This window comes from Boleophthalmus pectinirostris, unplaced genomic scaffold (assembly GCF_026225935.1).
Source record: "Boleophthalmus pectinirostris isolate CB_2022bp ecotype Guang Dong unplaced genomic scaffold, ASM2622593v1 HiC_scaffold_12, whole genome shotgun sequence".
NCBI lineage: Eukaryota > Metazoa > Chordata > Actinopteri > Gobiiformes > Gobiidae > Boleophthalmus > Boleophthalmus pectinirostris.
The window spans coordinates 33,983,451-34,004,963 of record NW_026571018.1 but is presented as its reverse complement, the minus strand read 5'-3'; the positions used below and the strand labels follow the sequence as shown (position 1 = coordinate 34,004,963).

Here is a 21,513-nt window from a genome sequence, read left to right as displayed (position 1 = left end):
ATTAAACGATGCTCTCTGCGGTTAGATCAAATATGGATTTTTCTTCTAAAAATATGCTAAATTGGCTCACACTTTATTCGTGTCTGCAGCAAAGTAAAGCTGAGTGGGCGATATGTCAGAGCAGACAGCGCAGGGCCATCATTTTGGAAAATGTTTAAAATTAACTTAATGAGACAAACAAGAAGGACGTGGCGGGATGCTGAGTGGCAGCTTGCAAAACGGTCTTTGTGTAAACACATTATTAAAGGATGATTTAGAGTAAGTTGTTTATAATGCTTATTTTAAAGGTTCTGTAGCTTAAAACTTGAAATGAAAAAAGAGAATAACCTCATTTTAAATTGTTTACGATGGTCCAAAGTTATTCCGAGCTCTTTAATTACTTTTGAATTACTTTACTTACGATGAGTTTATAAGTACTTTTCACAACTTTCAGAGGCCAAAGTGTAGTTTAACGCCAAGGTAATGCTTACAACAACTAGCAGGCAAAGCATGCACTATCTGTTTCTTGAATTTAAAAAAGGAAAAACAACCTTGTAATCAGACTGGGATGGTAGTAGCTCAGTTGGTAGAGCCTTTGTCCACTGATCCAAAGGTTGGCGGCATAAACATCTTTGGTTGAGCTGACCCACAGGTTGCAATTCCAGTTATTCCAGATTCCAGAATGCTGTCATTGTGTCCTTGGGCAAGACATTTAACCCACCTCGCCCCCATGCATGTGTACACTGATGTCTGAATGTGTGTGTGAAGGGGTGAGTGGTTCCTTGTTGTAAAGCGCACTGAGGGCATCAGCGTTATATAAAAATGTAATCACTGACCATAGACTGCTTATACAATATATCTCTACAGGGGCAAGACACGTTTAGCTAAAAACATGAAATGAAAGGCAATGGTTCTTGACTAGAAAAAAGGTGGCTTGCCCTCTCCAGGTGGGTGGAAAGTCCCTGCCTCAAGTGGAGTTCAAATCTCTCAGTATTTTGTTCACGAGTGAGGAGAGGATTGGTACAGCATCTGCAGTGATGTGGTTGCTGTATCGGAACGTTGTGGTGAAGAGGGACCTGAGGTGAAAGGCAAAGTTCTCAATTTACTGGTCAATCTACGCTCCTACCCTCACCTATGGTCATGAGCTCTGGGTAATGACCGAAAGGACAAGATTGCAGGTACAAGCGGTCGAAATGAGTTTCCACCGCAGGGTGGCTGGGCGCTCCCGTAGAGAAAGGTTGAGGAGCTCAGTCAGCTCCTCCACATCAAGAGGAGCAGATGAGGTGGGTTGGGCAACTGTTCTGGATGCCTCCTGGAAGCTTTCCTTGAAGGAGACCCCGTGGAAGACCCAGGACATGCTGGTGGGACTATGTCTCTGGGCTAGCCTGGAAACGCCTCAGGGTCATCTCGGAGGAGCTGCAGGATGTGTCTGGGGTGAAGGAAGTCTTGGGAGTCCCTGTTTAAACTGCTGCCTCTGTGACCCCAGATAAGTGAAAGAAAATGGATGAATGTACATGAAATAATCAGTCATGAAAGTTAATGCTGGGTTTCAGATGACATCACAACATTCTAGAGTATACAGTACACAAATAATATTAACAGATGAAGGGCAGCTAAAATGACTATTGTTAAAATGCAGATTTTTGTTGTAATACAAGAAGTTAATGTGCCTAGTCATTGATAGAAATCTGATAGATCAGGTTCAGCATTTCTGCATTTTCCTCTAGGATATTTCATGGCAAAATCCAATGGAAAGAATAGAGAAATCTGTCTCCTGCCCCCATCTGTGTGTGTCTGACATCATCACATTTTACAATCTGAAAACTACCAGTAACTTTATATATTTTATTTATTTTTAAAATCATTTACTATAACATTGATTGTGATAATTGTCGACTCTAAGCTCTGCATTTACAGACTATTCATTTGTTGTATTCATAAGAAATAGTCAGCTGCAGTTGAATCATTCTGCGTTCTGGACATGTTTTATAATTAGCCCCGCCCACATCGTCCCTCTCTGCGTTAGTCACAGGCAATTGTTTCCACACAGCTCCGGCCCGGCCCCATTGTAGCTGTAATCCCTCAGGTTGTGGAGCCGGAGCCTGTGCAGGTCCTATTAGATACAACATGTCAATTGAAGAGCCACACACAGACACAATAATCCCGTGTTGTGTGTTATGTTTTGGTTGCTGCTGGTTTGGCTAACAAGGCCCTTACTTTGGGGCGAGGGCCGGAGAAGGAGTCAGCAGTCACACTGTCGCTGTAATGAAGACACATACAAGGCACCTTTACTGTTACAGTCCTAGAAAATGTCTTAGCAACTCAACATCTGTGCAACTTTGAATTTAGATTGTTACAAATAACCAGTTTTACCATTCTGATTATTATATTGTCATTATAGGTGATATAGTGACCAGGAATTGTACAGTTAGTTAGAGTACAGTTACTTCAGAATAATTTTACTCATGTAGAAGTAAAAAGTAGTGGTCGAAAGAATAAGAGTAAAAAGTATTTCGGGAAACTATTACTGTAATAGCCTGGTGGCAACCTTAGCGGTTTGACGAGGAACAGAGTCAAGTTGAGCCAGTTTTCTGTGCAGATCCCAGTGCATTGCATTTATTCCCAACAAGACAAAAAACTATTTACAAAAGTTCCAAAAATAAAACAGACATAGCAGTTACCTGCGCTCACACAGCACCTCTCCCTAAACAAGGTGAGGCTGGCTTCTTTTAAAGGCCCTGTACTAATTGGGTGAGCCCACTTTAACGATCAGGTAAGCACCAATAATTTGTACATTTAATATCTAAAAAACAACTATCCAACAGTGCCCAAACAACATCAAATTACATACATTACAAAAATATATATATCTTTATTTAAATTAGCAGTGTTCAAATGTTTTAAAATACTAAATAGAACCAGTTAAAAAAATTGTGCTCCTCTCCTCCAAACACATGGTTGGCTGCCCCGGAACCTTCTTAAGGTGCTCTGGCTCCCCGGGGACTCTTTTGGCCGGAGCACCTGAGGCAAACCACACCAGAGGGCAAGTACAATCACTTTAGAATTACTTTTACAATTTAAATGCACTTTACTTTTACTTATTTCCTTTTCTTTTTCAGGTAACTTCATCTGCACCTAATTTTCAATAAACATTTCTAAAACTTTGTTTCTCATTATTTCACTCTTTACTTAGCCCTAGGCCCAAGTAATGTACTGGCTACATTACAATTACTTAAATAAGTGTAATTGTAAGAATGGACGTAACATCTGATTGATATTTTTTTATATTTAATTGGAAGGATAAAACTATTCACAGTACAGTACAGTAGTCACAGTAATATTTTTACTCAAATAAGAGTACTACAAATGTACTACAATGTTTTCAAGTTATTCAATTACCATAAAATACCAAATAATAGCCAAGGCGTTCATTTGTTTCACTTAACAGACCAGGCATTTATTTGAGACCAGGTGGCAATTTGGGGCAGGCGATTAATTCCTTCCTCACAAAAATCTTGCTCAACAAAACTGGGAAATTATGGTACTCAAATTCTTTTCACCAGTATGACTATAATTTACAGTTTTTATAGCGCGCGTTGTACGTTGGCCTGGCGACTACTGTGCCTTGCCGCTTCATCCCCTGCATTTCCTCGCCCTTTTACCACAACTTTCCATTTATGCCACAGCAGCTACGATCACACTGCTGCTTCCTCCAAATCGCCAAACTGAAGTAATATTGCCATTTCCTGCCCGCTATGTTGCGCCATCGTTTTCTTAAACGTCATTTTGAAATAAAGATTTCACAGTGTTCCTCCACTTTTTCAGTGGAGGCTGATCGGACACAATATAGCCTTTCCATTCAGTCACACAACCAGTCTGGTGTGGGCAGGACTGAAGTGAAGTCAAAATGCTCCTATGTCGGCGGTAAACATCAGGTTCTCTGCGGTGTCGCTGCACATATCATCATATCTTAGTTAAATAAAGCTCAAAAAACAGGAAAAGGAAGTTTGAGCAGCTCCTCGGCAGCAGTCACGAGTGCTGGGGGCGTCAGCATAGGCTACTTTCTATACAGACTCGTTTATTTGGAACTAGGTTATTTATCAAAATATACACCTGCACATGGCGTTTAAAAGGAACCTGACAGTTAATTGAAACCCAGCTATTATTTGATATTTTACGGTAAACATGCTTGAGTAAATGTAACTGAATACTATACCACTCAGACCATTGTGTGTCTAATACTGTATATATTGTAATAGTAATGTATAACACAAAATGTTTAAAGCGGACCTATACTGCAAAACTGAGTTTTCAGAGCTTTTAAACATGTTATAGATGTTTCCCCTCACCACTTAGGCGGTGCCCACACGACCATGTTTTTTTGGTTGAAACGGTGAAGTCTGTATTCGTTTTGGCATTTCGTCTACACGGAGCTGGCGTTTTGGGTGGGCGTATTTTTTGAAAACAGGTTTCAGAGTATAATTTTGCTGATCATCTCCTGTTTTTACTGTCACCAGCATACGCCCACTGCTCTGTATTTACTTCATTCATAGTAGTATTCATTTTGGTATGAATGGGGAAAAAAAAGTCTACTGCTCACTAGTGTGATCTGCAGCTATCCATTGGAGCTGCTGTCAACGTCACTGCTCTTTGTTGTGATCACATTTTTTGACAGTTTTCTTTCATTTTTGATAAATATTGTGATTCAAAATGTGCAAATAACATAATGGGGTGTCACAATGGGTGTCATAGACTATTAGCAGACAAAAGTACAATAGGTTTTCTTTAAAACTCTGGGCAGTAAAATGGAGCGTGGAGATCTCCCTGGAGCGGCCCTTGTGTTAATGAGCCCTGTCTGTAGATGCTAATGTAGACGCCTCACCTCCTGACACTAACTAAAGGTCATACGGACTGAGCAGACTTCCACAAAGGTCAGACCGGACTTCAAATGGAAATCTTTACAGTTTGGAGCAGATCTGCACATTCACACACGGAGGCAGGCCTTTCAGTCATTTGCACTTCATTTGGAGTTAGAATGCAGAGGTGAACCGATAATGATGCTCGTGGACAACGTACGGATGAACTTCTTTTCAGTTTCACACGCTCTGCTTTGTTTTGCAGACACAAGTTTGCAGTTTGTGAAGTTTGCTCACTGACATTGACAGTAAAACAAATTCTGATTCTGTCATGTTCCGCAGTATGACATTAAACTCAAGATGAAGCAGTTTTTTTGTGCTGGAAAACAGAAGAACATGCAAATGATCAAAGCTCACATTTTTATATAGAACTTTTCTGCCTTCAGTGCACTCAAAGAACTGTACATCAAGGAACCACGCACACATTCACGCTCACTCATGCACCAGTATACAGAGACACTGGGGGCGAAGTGTCTTGCCCAAGAACACAACAACAGCAGGATTCAATCTGCCAACCTTCAGATCAGTGGACAAATACTCAACCAACTACACTGATGTATCTTTACTGAGAGTAGCAGTAGCAGTAGTAGTAGGAGTAGTAGTAGTAGTGGCAGTAGTAACAGTAGTTGTAGCAGTAGTAGTAGTAGTAGTAGTAGTAGTTGTTATAGTAGTAGTTGTTATAGTAGTAGTTGTTATAGTAGTAGTAGTAGTAGTAGTAGTTGTTATAGTAGTAGTTGTTATAGTAGTAGTAGTAGTAGTAGTTGTTGTTGTAGTAGTAGTAGTAGTAGTAGTAGTAGTAGCAGTAGTAGCAGTAGTAGTAGTAGCAGTAGTAGTAGTAGTAGCAGTAGTAGTAGCAGTAGTAGCAGTAGTTGTAGTAGTAGTTGTTATAGTAGTAGCAGTAGTAGTTGTTGTAGTAGTAGCAGTAGTAGTAGCAGTAGTAGTAGTAGTAGCAGTAGTAGCAGTAGTAGTAGCAGTAGTAGTAGTAGTAGTAGCAGTAGTAGTAGTAGTAGCAGTAGTAGTAGCAGTAGTAGCAGTAGTTGTAGTAGCAGTAGTAGAGTAGTAGTAGTAGTAGTAGTTGTTATAGTAGTAGCAGTAGTAGTTGTTGTTGTAGTAGCAGTAGTAGTTGTTGTAGTAGCAGTAGTAGTAGTAGTAGCAGCAGCAGCAGAAGTAGTAGTAGTAGTAGTAGTAGTAGTAGTACTTTATTCTGTCATTTTGCAGCACTAACAAAACTAAACTAAACATGGACTTCAACCCCATGGATCACGACCGAAATGGTCTAGGCTGAAGTAAAAGTACTTATAATATTTAACCCTGTTAAACAGTGACAGAATTCCAAGAAAGTAAGCAGCAAATTTACATTTACATCTTCACTTGTGACAAAAATAAAAAATAAGAAACAAAATTGAATGCATAAATCATTCATATCAGAACTCTATAGCTTTCAAAACATAACGCTTTATACTCTTTTTTAAAGGCTTCTACAGTGTTAGACTTTTTAAAATCATCACTCAGATTGTTCCATACATAACAGAAATACAATCACTTTTTTTCTTAGTTCTTATCTTCATTTTTTATACTTAGGTTGTACTCCCTCTCTGCTCGAATAACTCCTGTGGACAAGGAGGGAACATATGATTGTAGCCTTGTACATCACTAAGGCTGTACTCAGAGGTCAACAACATCAAAAAACATAAGTACTTTAAGTCTAACAAAAAGAGGATTTGTTGGTGCATAGTAATTTGCATGATTAATAATCCTGATAACCTTCTTTTGCAGTAGAAAACATGTATTATTTGATTTACACTTGCATCTCCACAGACCTGACTCTTACTTGGCCTGAATGAGGGCCTCCTTTAGCTTGTTATCATGGGAAGGTTGTTCCTTTGGCTATAATCTTTCACAAAACTTTAGCCTATTTCATCAGCCAAAACCATCTGACCTTGCAGCATTAGGATTTGTTTGCTCGATGGTAGGTGGGTACTTTAATTTAACCAATCCCTGCTATTTGGTCGTAACTTATGTAAGGCGCTGGAACGCTCAGTGGTGTCGAAGTAACTGCTGGCACAACAGCAAACAAAACAGAGAGTGAACATGTGTGTCAATGATCATTGTCGTTTCTGAGAGATGAACTCTCGAATTAAAGATGCAATAAAAAATCTGAAGTTTGTATTTGACAAAGAAAGTCCAAAGAGGGATAATGTATACAGTCTGCTATTGCAACTCGGGTTGGTTCAGCTCTTCACTGATTGGCTGGGGTTCTTGCAAACCATCTAGTGCAGGGGTGCTCACACTTTTTCAGCATGCGAGCTACTTACAAAATGACCAAGTCAGAATGACCGAATACAAAGTCAAGCAAACTGCACTGAAACACTCTGTGCCCCTTTTTTGAACCCTCGCCCACAGTTTGAGAACCCCTTCTTTAAGAGAACTTCCTCTGGCACTTTACACAAAACTGAAAAAAGTGAAGGAAGTAGGTAAGATTTTTAAACCTGTTTTTTAAAGTTCTAATTTGGAGTTGCATTCTTTTCTGGTTTTGCAGTGATATTTACCAGCCTCTGCACATTTACCAAACCAAACGCACATCATGACAAACACAGATGCATTTGTGCAAACTTCAGCCAAATGTGGCAGTAGGTCTGTTCTGTAGATCTGCTCTATGCTGTAGACCTGCTTTGTGCCAACACTGTAACACAAGTTTAGACTCGTTTTTGCTTCTCGTTTGGTCTTGCTCTTCTAATCAGCCGCACTGTGGGAGGGGCTTGTGTTCGCTGTACGCAGGAAGGAGCGAGAGCGTGAAAAGGCGAGGGGCGGCGTGCTGACGTGAGGCAGGTGGACAGGTAGGATGTTTAGGAAGTTGAACCTGCCCTGTGATGCACGCTGGTACACGAGGGCACACGCTGTTGCAGACGAGCCGTGCATAGGGAGCGTGTGTGTTTGTGATGCGCCGTAGAGTCTCCGCGGGTTTCAAATGAGCGCACAGGCTGCACTGAGACGCCCCACACGCTCCTGCACCCCGCTACAAGTTTATTACCAACAGCAGCGGCTGTAATGAAATATGATCGCACTTGTTGAGTGTCAGACCTTGAGTGAGAGACAAGACCGAGTCCAAACACGATTGAGTCCGAGACAAGTACCAAGACATGGCGATCTACCCACACGACCTTGGCGATCGACTGGTAGATCGGGATCGATCTGGTCTAGTGTATTCTGATTCCTGACCTAGTTGCTGGAGAGAAATGAAATTGAGTGGAGGCACTAGGTGGCGCCAGCCTAACTAACAGAACTTATTTATCTCCATGGAAATGCCACCTCCAGAAAGTGACATAGTCCACCTTGTGACATCATGTTGTAATACAGGAGGTGCTCCAGTGTGTTTTTAAACTCCACACACCCTCACCTTCATTTGGATCATTTCAGCCCCAGAATTGAAAGATTTAATTTAGGGTAAATGGTGGATTTTAACTCAAAAACACAAGTTGAAACAAAACATTTTGAGCTTTGGAGACGCAGAAAGATTTTATTACTAATTAGAAAGAATGTAAGATTGACAACATATGTGAATGAAACAAAACACAACTCCAGGTTTGTTTTTTGAGGAGGTAACAAAGATCACAAGAATCAATTTTGAGTTATACAGGATCTTAAACTCTCCTTTAATTTCTTTCAGGGCAGTTCAGAGTCACATATCTCCTACCATGCTCATGTCTTAAGCTTTAAAATAAGCGTACTCCGAGTGTCTGTTCACACATGTACCCTGGCCATCGGTCAGTATATTAAATGAACTCATTTATCACACTGACTGGATCAATTTTTCAGTGTGCCCATATGAAGTGACTCAACCTTTTTCTACTCTCTCATCATCCATTTTGTCCATGTCCTGTTCCCATATTCTTCTGTCTAAAGCCCCCGCGGGAACAACATCAAGTGCTCCCAAAATAAGAACGAGACCCTGCTCAGTGCTGGAGAGTGATGAGAAACCCACTCCCAGCTAATGGAATACAAAGACAACGTCCGCCTAATTTTGAATCCAATTACTTTGTGATTAATGTGGTGTGGTGGGGTCGGGGGTCTGAAGGTGAGAGAGTGGGGAGAGGAGGCAGAGGGGATGTGAGGGTGATAGAGTAAAATACACTGCACAGCTGTGGTGCATTCCAATAGGGAAGAAGTAAGTAGTAATTTCCCCACGATGATGTTTCTGTCTGTCTTCTGGGTGATTGTGAGATCCATCCATTTTCTTCTGCTTTATCCAGGGCCGGGTCACAGGGCAGCAATCTTCCACCTTTTCCTCCAGTGGGACTCCTATGGTTGCACTAATCGAGTCCAAGACTACAGGGTCCCGAGACCAAGACAAGACCAAGACTTTTAAAGGTCGAGACCAAATCAAGACCGTCTTTGTAATTTTCAACATTTATTTGTATTTTACAGTTATTTTGGCATATATATCAGTGTTTTTATAAATCTATCTCCATTTTATCTGATAAATGTTAACTTAATCTTAAAATAAGCCAAACAAACTGTAGACTGAGAACCTTTTCTTGAAGAGAACTTCCACTGGCACTTTACACAAAACTGTGAAGAAAGCAAAGAAAGTGTGTAGGCTTTTAAAACCTGTTTTCCTAACTGGAGTTACATTATGTTAATGGTTTTGCAGAGATATTGAGCAGCCTCTATGCATTTACTAAACCAAACGAACATCATTACAAACAGATGGATTGGATGTGCACTTTTATTAGGCAAACTTCAACCACATGTGGCAGTAGGTCTGCTCTGCGCTGTAGGCCTGCTGCTTTGTGCCAACACTGTATAAATTTAAATTGAGATCGATCTAAGGACTGAGCTGATGTGCGCTATATGCAGGGAGGAGCGGTGCTGACGTGAGGCAGATGGACAGATAGGATGTTTTAAAAAGTTTAACCTGTGCTAGTACGTGGGGCACACACTGTTACAGACAAGCTGCACGCTGCTGGTGTGTGTGTGCGTTTGTGATGTGCTGCGATGTGTCCACAGGCTCCAGACGAGCGCACAGGCTGCAGTAAGATGCCCGCATGCTCTCCCACACCAGTACAAGTTTATTGCTAACAGCATCAGACAATGAAATATGATCGCAGCAGTCAAGTGCCAGACCTCGAGCTCAAGACAAGAACGAGTCCAAATGCGCTCGAGTCCGGGACGAGACCAAGCCCACAAAAAACGGTCTCGAGGCCTGTCTTGAGTACTATGACACTAGGGACCCCAAGGCGTTCCCAGGTCAGTTGAGAGACATAGTTGACTGTGGCATCCAGGAGGCATCAGAACAGAGGCCCGAGACGCCTCAGCTGGCTCCTCTTGATTTGGATGAGCAGCAGATCCTCCTGTATGACTGAGCCTCTCTCCTTATCTCTAAAGGCTGAAGTATAGTTCTGTGTTGACTCAACGCGCACTGCTACCGTCGCCTTGTCGCCGTCGTTTTTGATTTATAGATCTGGGTCGAGGTCTGTGCACCGCGAAGTACTTCACTGCCAAAACACTAGGGGGCGATGATATCTGTCCATTCATATATACGGTCTGTGTGTATGACCCGCAGACGTATAATCTCTGAAAAGTTTAACATGAACCATCTCTAACGTGACAAAAGCACAGAACAGACTCACCATTAGTACAATGTGACCCTGTCACACAAAGAACACTCATATTCCACTGAGTCGTGTCCTTTTTAAGTGCGAGAGAAGCTGACTGCGTACCAGGAGCGAGCTGTTTTATGAGCGCTTTGTTTATGTAAGTTAGCCATACGGTTTTAAGTTTCGTTTCTGTAAAACGTAAACACATATGCTCAAAGCTGCACTAAACACATTATTTCTCAATATATACTGAAAGAAAGAAAAGCCGACAGGAAATGTATACAGAGCGGTGGTTCGGAGGACCAATCACAGCTCTTATCATCTGCGTCGCTTCCCCTGCTGTCTGCGTCGTTTTGATGCGTAGTTAGAAAATTTCGGAGGTGCACGGGTTCGATGCAGAGGCTCTGCGTCATGACGCAGACGATTTGACGCTGGACCGTAAACTGGCGTTAAGGGCGCGTTCACCCACTTTAAGGAGGAAACTCCTCTTGTCCTCTTTGTTACTTCTAAGACACAGAGGTTTAAAGTTCTGAGCCCTAAGCACAATGGAATTAGGATTTTGCTCATATAAAAAGTACAAAAATCACCCTGCCAAATCCTGACAGACTGCACAAAAGATATTAAACAAAAATTAACTCAATTTCAACAAAAAAACAAAAACAAAAAAAAAGCAGTTCAACCTTGCAATTCAACAAGGACAATTTATATTTACTTTTATTGCAGATTTGTTTTTAATTACACCTCTATGTTCTTCTCAGCTTTAATATGCAGGATTTGTGGGTTAAACATGTGAATGAAACAAAGCACAACTCAAAACATTATAACACACAGAAAATAGCGTAATATGGGCCCTTTTAAAGAAATACGGTTGCACAAAAATAAACAAATAGATAACACAAGGCTTATCTTTGACATTTGCACGCCCCGTTGTGTACAAAACCCGTCTGACCTTTCTAAAAAACATCAAACTGTAATTCTCGGTCTACACCATCTTGATTTCGCATGTTTTCCTCTTCTGTTCTTCTGCTAATCTTGTTTTCCTTCTTGATACGACACAACACAACACATCATGCTTGTTATTGTTGACTCATATGCATGTACGAGCCTATGTGTTTTCCCATTTTAATCTCGTCTCCTCGGCGCTGAAGCCTCTAGCTTGAAAGGCTGTATTGACATTGTATTTTGTTGTGTGAAGTGCGCACTGTGGAGGTGAGCTGAGGCTTTTTGGCATGTTTTTATTTGATACACTTCTCCGGTCTAATCTGAAGAGACAGCGCAGATTCAACTGAAGAGCTGATCAATAAGAAATTATAAGTGAGAGGAGCTTTTGAAAACTAAGTCCAAAAGTTTCAGTGGATTTGGTTCATGGTCTTCTTATAAGTATGTTTCGGTCATTGGAAAGTGGAATTTTCAAGGCACATTATGTAACTTTTTTGGTGGAGGGTCCGTCACCTGCTTTTTTTTTTATATTTACGCCGTTGTTTAGTCTGGAATGTTCCACAGTATGACATTAAACAGCTCTATCTTACATTTGTGAAATCACAGGTGGTTTTATAGCTCAAAAAATACCTAAAAAACATGTATTCTGACTGTGAGTGGGGTCACCTCTCCACAGATCTGACCTGTAACTTAAGTCTGGTTTGGTCTCCATGAAGATAAAAACGTTTAATTTCTTTCCTAGTGCGAATCATTCCAGACAAACCAATAAAAATCTACATGGAGAAAAGTATTTGACGGACCCTCCACCAGAAAAGTTACACAATGCACCTTTAACATTTGACCTAAATGTCCGAAGAGTTTCATTTGGTCTTCCGATATTTTATATTATTAGGTTCTTTTTTCAGATCAAATCAGCTGACCGGACACGTCACAGCAACATCACATGACCACTCAGAGGAAGACCGCTAGTGTCAGGTATGAAAACAAACTCTTAAAACGGTAAACTCTGAAAAAAGAACCTAATAACATTCAATCTAAATAGCAATGATTACTAGCCAGGCTGGAGCTACCTAGTGTCTCCACTCAATTTCATTTCTCTCCAGCAACTAGGTCAGAAATCGGAATACACTAGACGATTCGCAAAAATCCCGGAAGTGCAAGTTCGGGCACCAGCCAATCAGAGAAGAGTCATACATTATGTGTTGGCAACGATTCCCGAGATTGAGGATTTAAAGCTGGAACAAAGACAATCTTTGGTGAATTTTCTCAAGGGGAAAGACGTTATTGTCCTTCTTCCTATGGCATTTGGGAAAAGCTTAATATACCAGTTAACCCCGTTAGCGGCGCATTACATACGTCACGACCAAATAGTAGCGACTGGTGAAGTAAAAAAAGGACTCACCTACTGTCAGGTGAATGAATTCTAATGCTGCAAGGGTTTACAAAGTGAAAGTGATTACCGCTATGACAAGGAAATAACATAGTGTTGTGGAAAATTATCTTTTAAAATAACAGACATCCACTGAAGCAACAAAAATAAAAGTTGATTTAATATCTTTGCAAAGAGAGGCAGAGGACAAGTTCAAGTCTGTTCTATGCAGGGTTGTAACTCTGTCTGAACTAGTGTCAGACTTCACAAAACATATATAGGAGTGTCTAATCAAGTATTATCAAAAGAAAGGAAACATCTGCACCTGTGCTGGGTCATGAGGACAGTTACTCCCTAATATGAGGAGAGCAGCTCTCATTAAAACAGGATTTAAAACACACAATGAAACTGTGAAAAACTGCACGTAGTAGCAAAAACTATTTTCCCATTACACGTGGTTTGTTTGGTTACTATAGGAACTGTGGGTCATGCAATTTCCTGAGCCTCCCATAATGTTAAATTTGACTCTAATTTTCTAATTTTCTTATGATGGTCTTTTCTGATCTCTGTTATAATGTTGTTTCCTCCTCAAAAACAGACCTGGAGATGTGTTTTGTTTCATTCACACATGTTTAACACACAAACTCTGCATTAGTGTCGTAGTACTCGAGACCTGTCTGGGTCTTGTCTCGGACTCAAGCACATTTGGACTCGGTTTTGTCTCGGTCTTGATGGCGCTTGGTCTCGGTCTTGTCTCAGACTCAAGGACAGATGGTATGTGCGATCATATTTCATTACGGCCAGTAACTATGCAGAAGCTGCTAAATATCACTGCAAAACCAGTAAGATAATGAAACTGTAAATGTTATGAACTTGAAAAAAACAAAAAACAAAACACTAGATTAACTTGAAGCAGTGGAAGTCAGATTAAAGAAGGGGTTCTCAAACTGTGGGTTAGACTCCAAAAAGGGGGCACAGAGTGTTTCAGTGCACTGCAGTTTGCTTGGCCTATTTTAAGCTTAAATGAACATTAATCAGATGGATGGAGATATATGGAGATATATCTATAAATGCATTGATATATGTGCCAAAATAACTGTAAAATACAAATTAATGTGGTAAATGACAAAGATGGTCTTGATTTGGTCTCGATGGGCTGTGGTCTTGGTCTTGTCTCGGTCTTGACCCTCAGAGGTCTTGGTCTTGTCCTGGTTTCAGGACCCTGTGGTCTCAAACAGGTCTTGGTCTCGATTAGTGCGGTCTTGACTACAACAGTTGTTTTCTCAAACAGTAAACACTCTGTTCCACCTTGTGATGTCAAGAAGAGATCCACTGTGCTTTTAAACTCTATCTTCACTAGAATCGTTTGGATCATTTCAGCCCTGGAACTGCCAATTTCTTCTCAACAAAAGATTAAAATGTAGTTATTAACTTGAAAACAACCGCTTTGTGACATCTCAAGTTGGAACAGAGCATTTTGAGCTTATAAAGGATTATTCAAACATGTGTGAATGAAACAAAAACACAATTCTAAGTATGTTTTTGAGGAGGTAAAAATGTTACAACCAGAGCCCACAGATGCTTTGATGCTCTGATCCCACCCTGGCGGAGGAATTTACAGACCGGGGCGGATTCTGGATGGGGATTCATGATTCACACGGTGCCCCCTCAAGCACTTTGTGTCCACCATGCTGTGTGTAATGGGGAGCTACGGTAGTGATTATAACATTGCTTAAATAAGTACATTTTTATTTATATAGAGCTTTTCTCAGACATATGTCACAAAGACACTTTACACAGCATTATTCATTCACTCATTCATTCATTATTCATTCACACACACTACTACACCACTTTCATACTAGACAATGTGGGTGAAGTGTCTTGCCTAAGGACACAATGACAGCCCCCCTGTGGCTCCTGATTTTCTCAGTGGTCTGCCATCCAAGTACAAACCAGACTTGGCCCTGCTGAGCTTCTGAGATCTGACGGGATCAGGCTTTGACAAACCGCTATGGCCACAAGAGTCAGTTTATACAGGAAGAATTACAAACCCTTTGCTCAATCAGACTGACGTATTGTTGGATGAGAATAATTTAGAAACAACCAAGGATGACGAACCCGGCTTGTGTGTCGAATCAGAATGAAGGACTAAGTGGACGAGGCTAACATTACAAACTAAAACATGCGCAGGACATTTTATAACTGGAACCTTTAGAAAACAAATAGATGTAAGCAAACATAAAACCAAGTCAAACTTAAAACCCGTTCAAACTTTAGCCTAAAATCAAGCGAATCACTTATGCGGGGAAAGTAAGTGTAATATGGCTCTTTGGGTGGGTTGATGATGGGGCGTTAAAGCAGCTCCGTCAGCGTTTCTTCCTCTCATCCATCAGTGCGCTGGAGGCTGGACTCTGTTGACCTTATCTCCAGTGTAGCCTTTGGAGCCGGCGACAGGAGAAGACGTGAATAATTCATGAGTACAAGACCAAAGATGACCATGTGCTGAACGCGCCTCCGAAAAGCAGCCAACATTTAACATGCAGCGAAATCAAGGCTCTTCCGTGGGCTGGTGTGGAAAAAGCTGAGGAAGAGAAGGCCGCGCTTTGAAGGTTCTGGAGCTTGAGAGAAGAAAGTGAAAAAAATTTAAATATTGTTTCGGTATATCCATTTTAAATTTAAAGATGCATTGTGTAACTTTCCCCTGGAGGGTCTGGCATTTGCTTGTCTTCATGTAAACCATATTGTTTGTCTAGAACAGGGGTGGACAAACCTTTTAATCCGGCCCGCCAAACTTGAATAAATTACAATAATAAACCTTGTTGATGTTTTATTTTCCTCGCATTTCCGGCTTTTCCCAGTAGATGGCGCACTATATATATATATATGTATGTATGTGTATATATATATATATATATATATATATATATATATATATACACATTGATGTGCGGCGTATTATGTTGGCAGCAATGCTTTATGGGAAAGTATTCTTTCGGACTAGCTAATAACAGGAGTCAGTTTTGGGCGGTGTATTCGGACCATGAGTGAGGTGTTCAAGACATAAGTCTGCACTGTTTCCAATTTGAGTGGGTTTACAGCAACGTCATAAGACTAAAAGACACTGTGTTGCTTATCTTAACACATCTAACATCTTAAAAGTCTGGTTAGACTGTGCACATAAGTGTGTACGCGCTCAACCTTGTGGCATGGGCTCTGTTTCTCAATGAGATCTAAGCATGCAGTACTCATGCTCGCCTGTAGTGTACAGTGGAGCAGACCTCATTCACTTATCATGAATTCTGAAAGTTACGCTTCCAATAGTTGCAGTGCGTAGTGCAGAATACGTCCTACATGAGCATAAATACAAGTGCAATGGAGGCAGGCTCTAAACACGTCATGTCCCGTCTCCTGTCCGGCCCTTCAGTCAAACTTTAGAACCCTATGTGGCCCCCGAGCCAAAAAGTTTGCCCACCCCTGATCTAGAATGTCCCAGAATAGGGCACTGAACTTATTCATTTCCATGGAGACAAGCCCACAATGCCTCCAGGCTAAGTTACAGGTCAGATCTGTGAAGAAGCAAGCACACTGATTGTAGGAATGCACGTTTCTGTAGTATTTTTGAGCAGTAAAACACCTGTAATTGAATACATGCATTATAGATAAGTTTAATGTCATATTGTGAAATCTTTCAGACAAAGCAATAATATCTCCATGGAAACAAGTTTGTAATGAACCCCTTACAACAGGGGAATCAAAATGAAATTCTCAGAGGGCCAAAATTAAAAACTGGGGCTAAGTCATGGGCCAAACTAAATATTTATTGCAAAATTTCAACAGCATCTGCATGTTTTCTCTTCTTTCGAGATATGTAACGTTAAACCTTTTCTTATTAAAATAAATGTTTAAAAATAGTTAAAACACTGAATCCAGAACAAGCAGAATATAAAATAATAACAACATTTTAAATTAATAATGTCTCTAGAGTCTAAATATAGCATTTGAACTCCTTTTAAATGTATCTTTATGTTGCCAACAATCAGTCAAAATGTGCCAATGCATTTGCAAAGCATTCTGGGATTTGTAGTAGCAGTGCATGCGCCATACTGGCTTGGCAGGATGGCGCCAGCTCTAATATATATTTCATATGATCTTTCGAGCCAAATATAATTATATCACGGGTGAAATTTGGCACCAGGCCTGAGTTTGACATGTGCGGTTTACAAGAAAATGTACACAATGCATCTTTAAAGCAGTCGATTGTGCAAAACTGTGTTTGAGTGATTTGTGCATGTTTGAGCAATCTTTAATCACATATTTTCAAGATGCCATATTAATCCGTGTATCATTCATTCATTCGTTTTTCAATATAAAACCAAAAATAAGAAAATGAAAAAACAACTGCTATCTTCATTATTTGTCTCCAAAACCAAAATGAAAAAAACGGATAACGATTCTTTTTTTCAGTTTTCGATTTTGTGTTTAAATGAAGAATGGAAAAAACGGATAACGGCTGTTTCCCATTTACGTGACTGCGATGCCGGACTTTTGCACCGCGTACGGACTGAACCAGGACTGATCCAGGTGCGGGACCAGAGCGGGACCAGGGCGGACTCCGAGCTTTGACTCCGAGCCTCCACGGGGTCCGAGCCTCAGCTTTGAGCTCCGGCCCTGCTGTGGGCTCTGAGCCTCCGGTCTGGTCCCGGTCTGGTCCTGGTCTTGTCTCGGTTTCAGGCCCGCTCTGGTCCCGGTCTGGTCCCACTCTAAGTAGCACTCTGGTCCTGTTCTGGTCCCGGACCTGGTCCATTTGAACCAAAAGCTCTTAGTTCGGTTCGTTTTCGTTGGTGTGAAAGCGTCAGTCGGATGCTTTGCACCACCTCGGAACCAGCCGCGGTTCTTGAGCGCGGAGGACCAGAGCAGCCCGTCCGGACCTGTAGTCTACAGCGCATTCTCGCTTTCCCCCCACCGAACCAGCACGCAGACAATGACATGGAACTGCTCGGACCACTGGTCCCGGTCTCAGTCCCGCTCTGGTCCCGGTCTGGTCCTGGTCTCAGTCCCGCTCTGGTCCCGGTCTGGTCCTGGTCTCAGTCCTGCTTTGGTCCCGGTCTCAGTCCCGGTCTGGTCCCAGTCTGTCCCGGTCTCAGTCCCGCTCTGGTCCCACTCTGGTCCTGGACCTGGATCAGTCCTGGTTCAGTCCGTATGTGGTGCAAATGTCCGGCATCGCAGTCATGGAAGTCACGTAAATGGGAAACGGTCGTTATCCGTTTTTTCCATTCTTCATTTAAACTCAAAATCGAAAACTGAAAAAAGGAATCGTTATCCGTTTTTTCATTTTGGTTTTGGAGACAAATAATGAAGAAAACAGTTGTTATTTCATTTTCTTATTTTTGGTTTTATATTGAAAAACGAATGAACGAATGACACACGGATTCATATTGACGATCAACCGTTCTTATAGTCCTCGACATACGGCCACTGCTCTGCACCCAGTTTTGTTTTCATACATGTTGGAATCGGCAGCGTCGCGTTGTCATTTTGGTGCAAATGAAAAGAAAATCAGAGCTATCTATTGGAGTTGTAGACCCTTTGTTGTGGTGACTTTTCCGGCTCCCATTGGGCACCACAGTTTTCTGACACCGAAGTCAGCACAATATGTATTTGTTTAAAAAAGTTTGGATAGATTTTGTTGACACTGACATTTAAATTTACTCTTGGCTGGTTTATATTCTTGTCTGTTCTTGGAGAGTAAGATATAGAACTTATCTTTTGCAAAAATATAACACCCAGTTAACTTGCTTTTTACTTTTATAAATACATTTTGAAACCAGCCAGACATACACAAAAATAAAATCATCGTCTTGATTCTTGAGGACACCACATGAAAACATAAACAAGTCTAATCTCAAGATAGAAATCAAATAAATCCAAACTACAGTAAGACTTTGGTGCATGAGCTGATGCATGATTGTGAGTGCAGGTCATGTCAGTGCATGTAGGTTTTAGTTGTGAACTGTACAAACATATTATTTCTGATGAGGACACAGCTCCACTATATGGTTGTAGAATTATAAAAGCCAGTTTAGCATAGACCCTCAACAGGGAGCGATGTTAGAAGTGATTTGCTTGAAAATAACAGCGTGCAAACTATAAAGCAGCAAGACTCAACAGCAAAGATGGTGCCACAGAGAAAGCCGGCCTAAATGAACACACATTAAAAGTTTATGTGATCTACCACAGTAAATACAGTCTGTCTTAAAATGTGTTTTTTATGTGTTGTTGATGTCTAAAGAGAAACTAAAGCCGCGGAACACTTCCCAGAGTGGTCCCTTGATTACATTCAGAACAGGCTCTTTTGCAGAGGCAGCAGGAGGGCACCGCTCCGGCCGCTGAATATGAATTTTACATCTGCAGTACAACCGAGAGCAGACAGGAGCAGTCAGCAGAGGTAGAAACAATCAGGAGGTAGGAGCAGTCAGGAACAGTCAGGGGCAGTCAGCAGAGGTAGAAACAATTGGGGGGTAGGAGGAGCAGTTAAGAGCAGTCAGGGGCAGTCAGGAGGCAGTCAGGGGCAGTCAGGGGCAGTCAGGAGCAGTCAGGAGGAGCCAGGAGCAGTCAGGAGCAGTCAGGAGCAGTCAGGAGCAGTCAGGAGCAGTCAGGAGCAGGCAGGAGCAGTCAGGGCAGTCAGGAAGAGTCAGTAGCAGTCAGAGGCAGTCAGGAGCAGTCAGGAGCAGTCAGGAGGAGTCAGAGGCAGTCAGGAGAGTCAGGAGCAGTCAGGAGCAGGCAGGAGAGCCAGGAGCAGTCAGGAGCAGTCAGGAGCAGTCAGGGGCAGTCAGGAGCAGTCAGGGGCAGTCAGGAAGAGTCAGTAGCAGTCAGAGGCAGTCAGGAGCAGTCAGGCAGTCAGGCAGTCAGGAGCAGTCAGGAGAGTCAGAGGCAGTCAGGAGGAGTCAGGGGCAGTCAGGGGCAGTCAGGGGTAGTCAGGGGCAGTCAGGGGCAGTCAGGGGTAGTCAGGGGCAGTCAGGAGCAGTTAGGAGGAGCCAGGAGCAGTCAGGGGCAGTCAGGGGCAGTTAGGAGCAGCAGGGCAGTCAGGGGCAGTCAGTCAGGGGCAGTCAGGGGCAGTCAGGGGTAGTCAGGGGCAGTCAGGGGCAGTCAGGGGCAGTCAGTCAGGGAGCAGTCAGGGGCAGTCAGGGGCAGTCAGGGGCAGTCAGGGGCAGTAGGAGAGTCAGAGCAGTCAGGCAGTCAGGAGCAGTCAGGAGGAGTCAGGGGCAGTCAGGGAGCAGTCAGGAGCAGTCAGGGGCAGTCAGGTCAGTCAGGGCAGTCAGGAGCAGTCAGGGGCAGTCAGGAGTCAGCAGTCAAGGGCAGTCAGGGGCAGTTAGGGCAGTCAGGAGCAGTCAGGAGCAGTCAGGAGAGTCAGGGGCAGTCAGGAGTCAGCAGTCAGGAGCAGTCAGGGAGCAGTCAGGGGCAGTCAGGAGCAGTCAGGGGCAGTCAGGAGCAGTCAGGAGCAGTCAGGAGCAGTCAGGAGTAGTCAGGGGCAGTCAGGAGCAGTCAAGGGCAGTCAGGGGCAGTTAGGGGCAGTCAGGAGCAGTCAGGAGCAGTTAGGAGGAGCCAGGAGCAGTCAGGAGGAGTCAGGGGCAGTCAGGAGCAGTCAGGAGGAGTCAGGGGCAGTCAGGAGCAGTCAGGAGCAAGCAGGGGCAGTCAGGGGCAGTCAGGAGGAGTCAGGGGCAGTCAGGAGCAGTCAGGAGCAGTCAGGGGCAGTCAGGAGCAGTCAGGAGCAGTTAGGAGGCGCCAGGAGCAGTCAGGCGGAGTCAGGGGCAGGCAGGAGCAGTCAGGAAGGGTCAGGAGCAGTCAGGGGCAGTCAAGAGCAGTCAGGAGGAGCCAGGGAGTCAGGAGCAGTCAGGGGCAGTCAGGAGCAGTCAGGAGCAGTTAGGAGCAGTCAGGGGCAGTCAGGGGCAGTCAGGAGGAGCCAGGAGCAGTCAGGAGCAGTCAGGGGCAGTCAGTCAGGAGCAGTAGGAGCAGTCAGGAGGCAGTCAGGGGCAGTCAGGGCAGTCAGGGCAGTCAGGGAGCAGTCAGGAGCAGTCAGGAGCAGTCAGGAGGAGTCAGGGGCAGTCAGGGGCAGTCAGGAGCAGTCAGGAAGAGTCAGGAGCAGTCAGGGGCAGTCAGGAGGAGCCAGGAGGAGTCAGGAGCAGTCAGGAGCAGTCAGGAGCATTCAGGAGCAGTCAGGAGCAGTCAGGAGGAGTCAGGGGCAGTCAGGGGTAGTCAGGGGCAGTCAGGAGCAGTCAGGAGGAGTCAGGAGGAGTCAGGAGCAGTCAGGAGCAGTCAGGAGCATTCAGGAGCAGTCAGGAGCAGTCAGGAGCAGTCAGGAGGAGTCAGGGGCAGTCAGGGGCAGTCAGGAGCATTCAGGAGCAGTCCGGAGCAGTCAGAGGCAGTCGGAAGTAACAAGGAAGAGCTGGAGCCGTCAGAACTGGCAGGAGTAGGCAGGAGAGGCAGGATCGTGGAGCAGCTAGGGGCAGTCAGGAGCAACAAGGAGCAGGTTAGGTCGCTTTATTCGTACCCTGTAGGTAAATTTGTTTTGCAGATTTGAGAGGCTGCTCCCACATTTCACATTTCATTCATACACATTATGAACAATAAACACATTTAAAACCACAATTACAAAATAAAGTGTTTCAGAGCTCCAGTGCAGAATGGTTTGTTCCATAAACAATTAGTTAAA

The 21,513-nt window shown here is 43.1% G+C and overlaps 1 protein-coding gene across 1 annotated transcript; it reads left to right on the top strand.

The window, feature by feature from the left end:
* The first annotated feature begins 14,814 nt into the window (after nt 1–14,814).
* On the top strand, nt 14,815–21,274 carry LOC129407406 (involucrin-like). Its single transcript, XM_055148273.1, has 4 exons — nt 14,815–14,826; nt 19,162–19,265; nt 19,359–19,925; nt 20,182–21,274. Exons 1-4 carry the CDS (start codon nt 14,815–14,817, stop codon nt 21,272–21,274), a joined length of 1,776 nt encoding a protein of 591 aa, XP_055004248.1.
* Nucleotides 21,275–21,513: the final 239 nt, after the last annotated feature.

What these genes read in the sequence shown, in the direction of transcription:
- LOC129407406 (XM_055148273.1), top strand. An exon ending in GAGGTAGAAACAATCAGGAG is followed by an intron (nt 19,266 to 19,358) that starts GTAGGAGCAGTC and finishes AGGGGCAGTCAG; the next exon opens with GAGGCAGTCAGGGGCAGTCA. An exon ending in GCAGTCAGGGGCAGTCAGGG is followed by an intron (nt 19,926 to 20,181) that starts GTAGTCAGGGGC and finishes CAGTTAGGGCAG; the next exon opens with TCAGGAGCAGTCAGGAGCAG.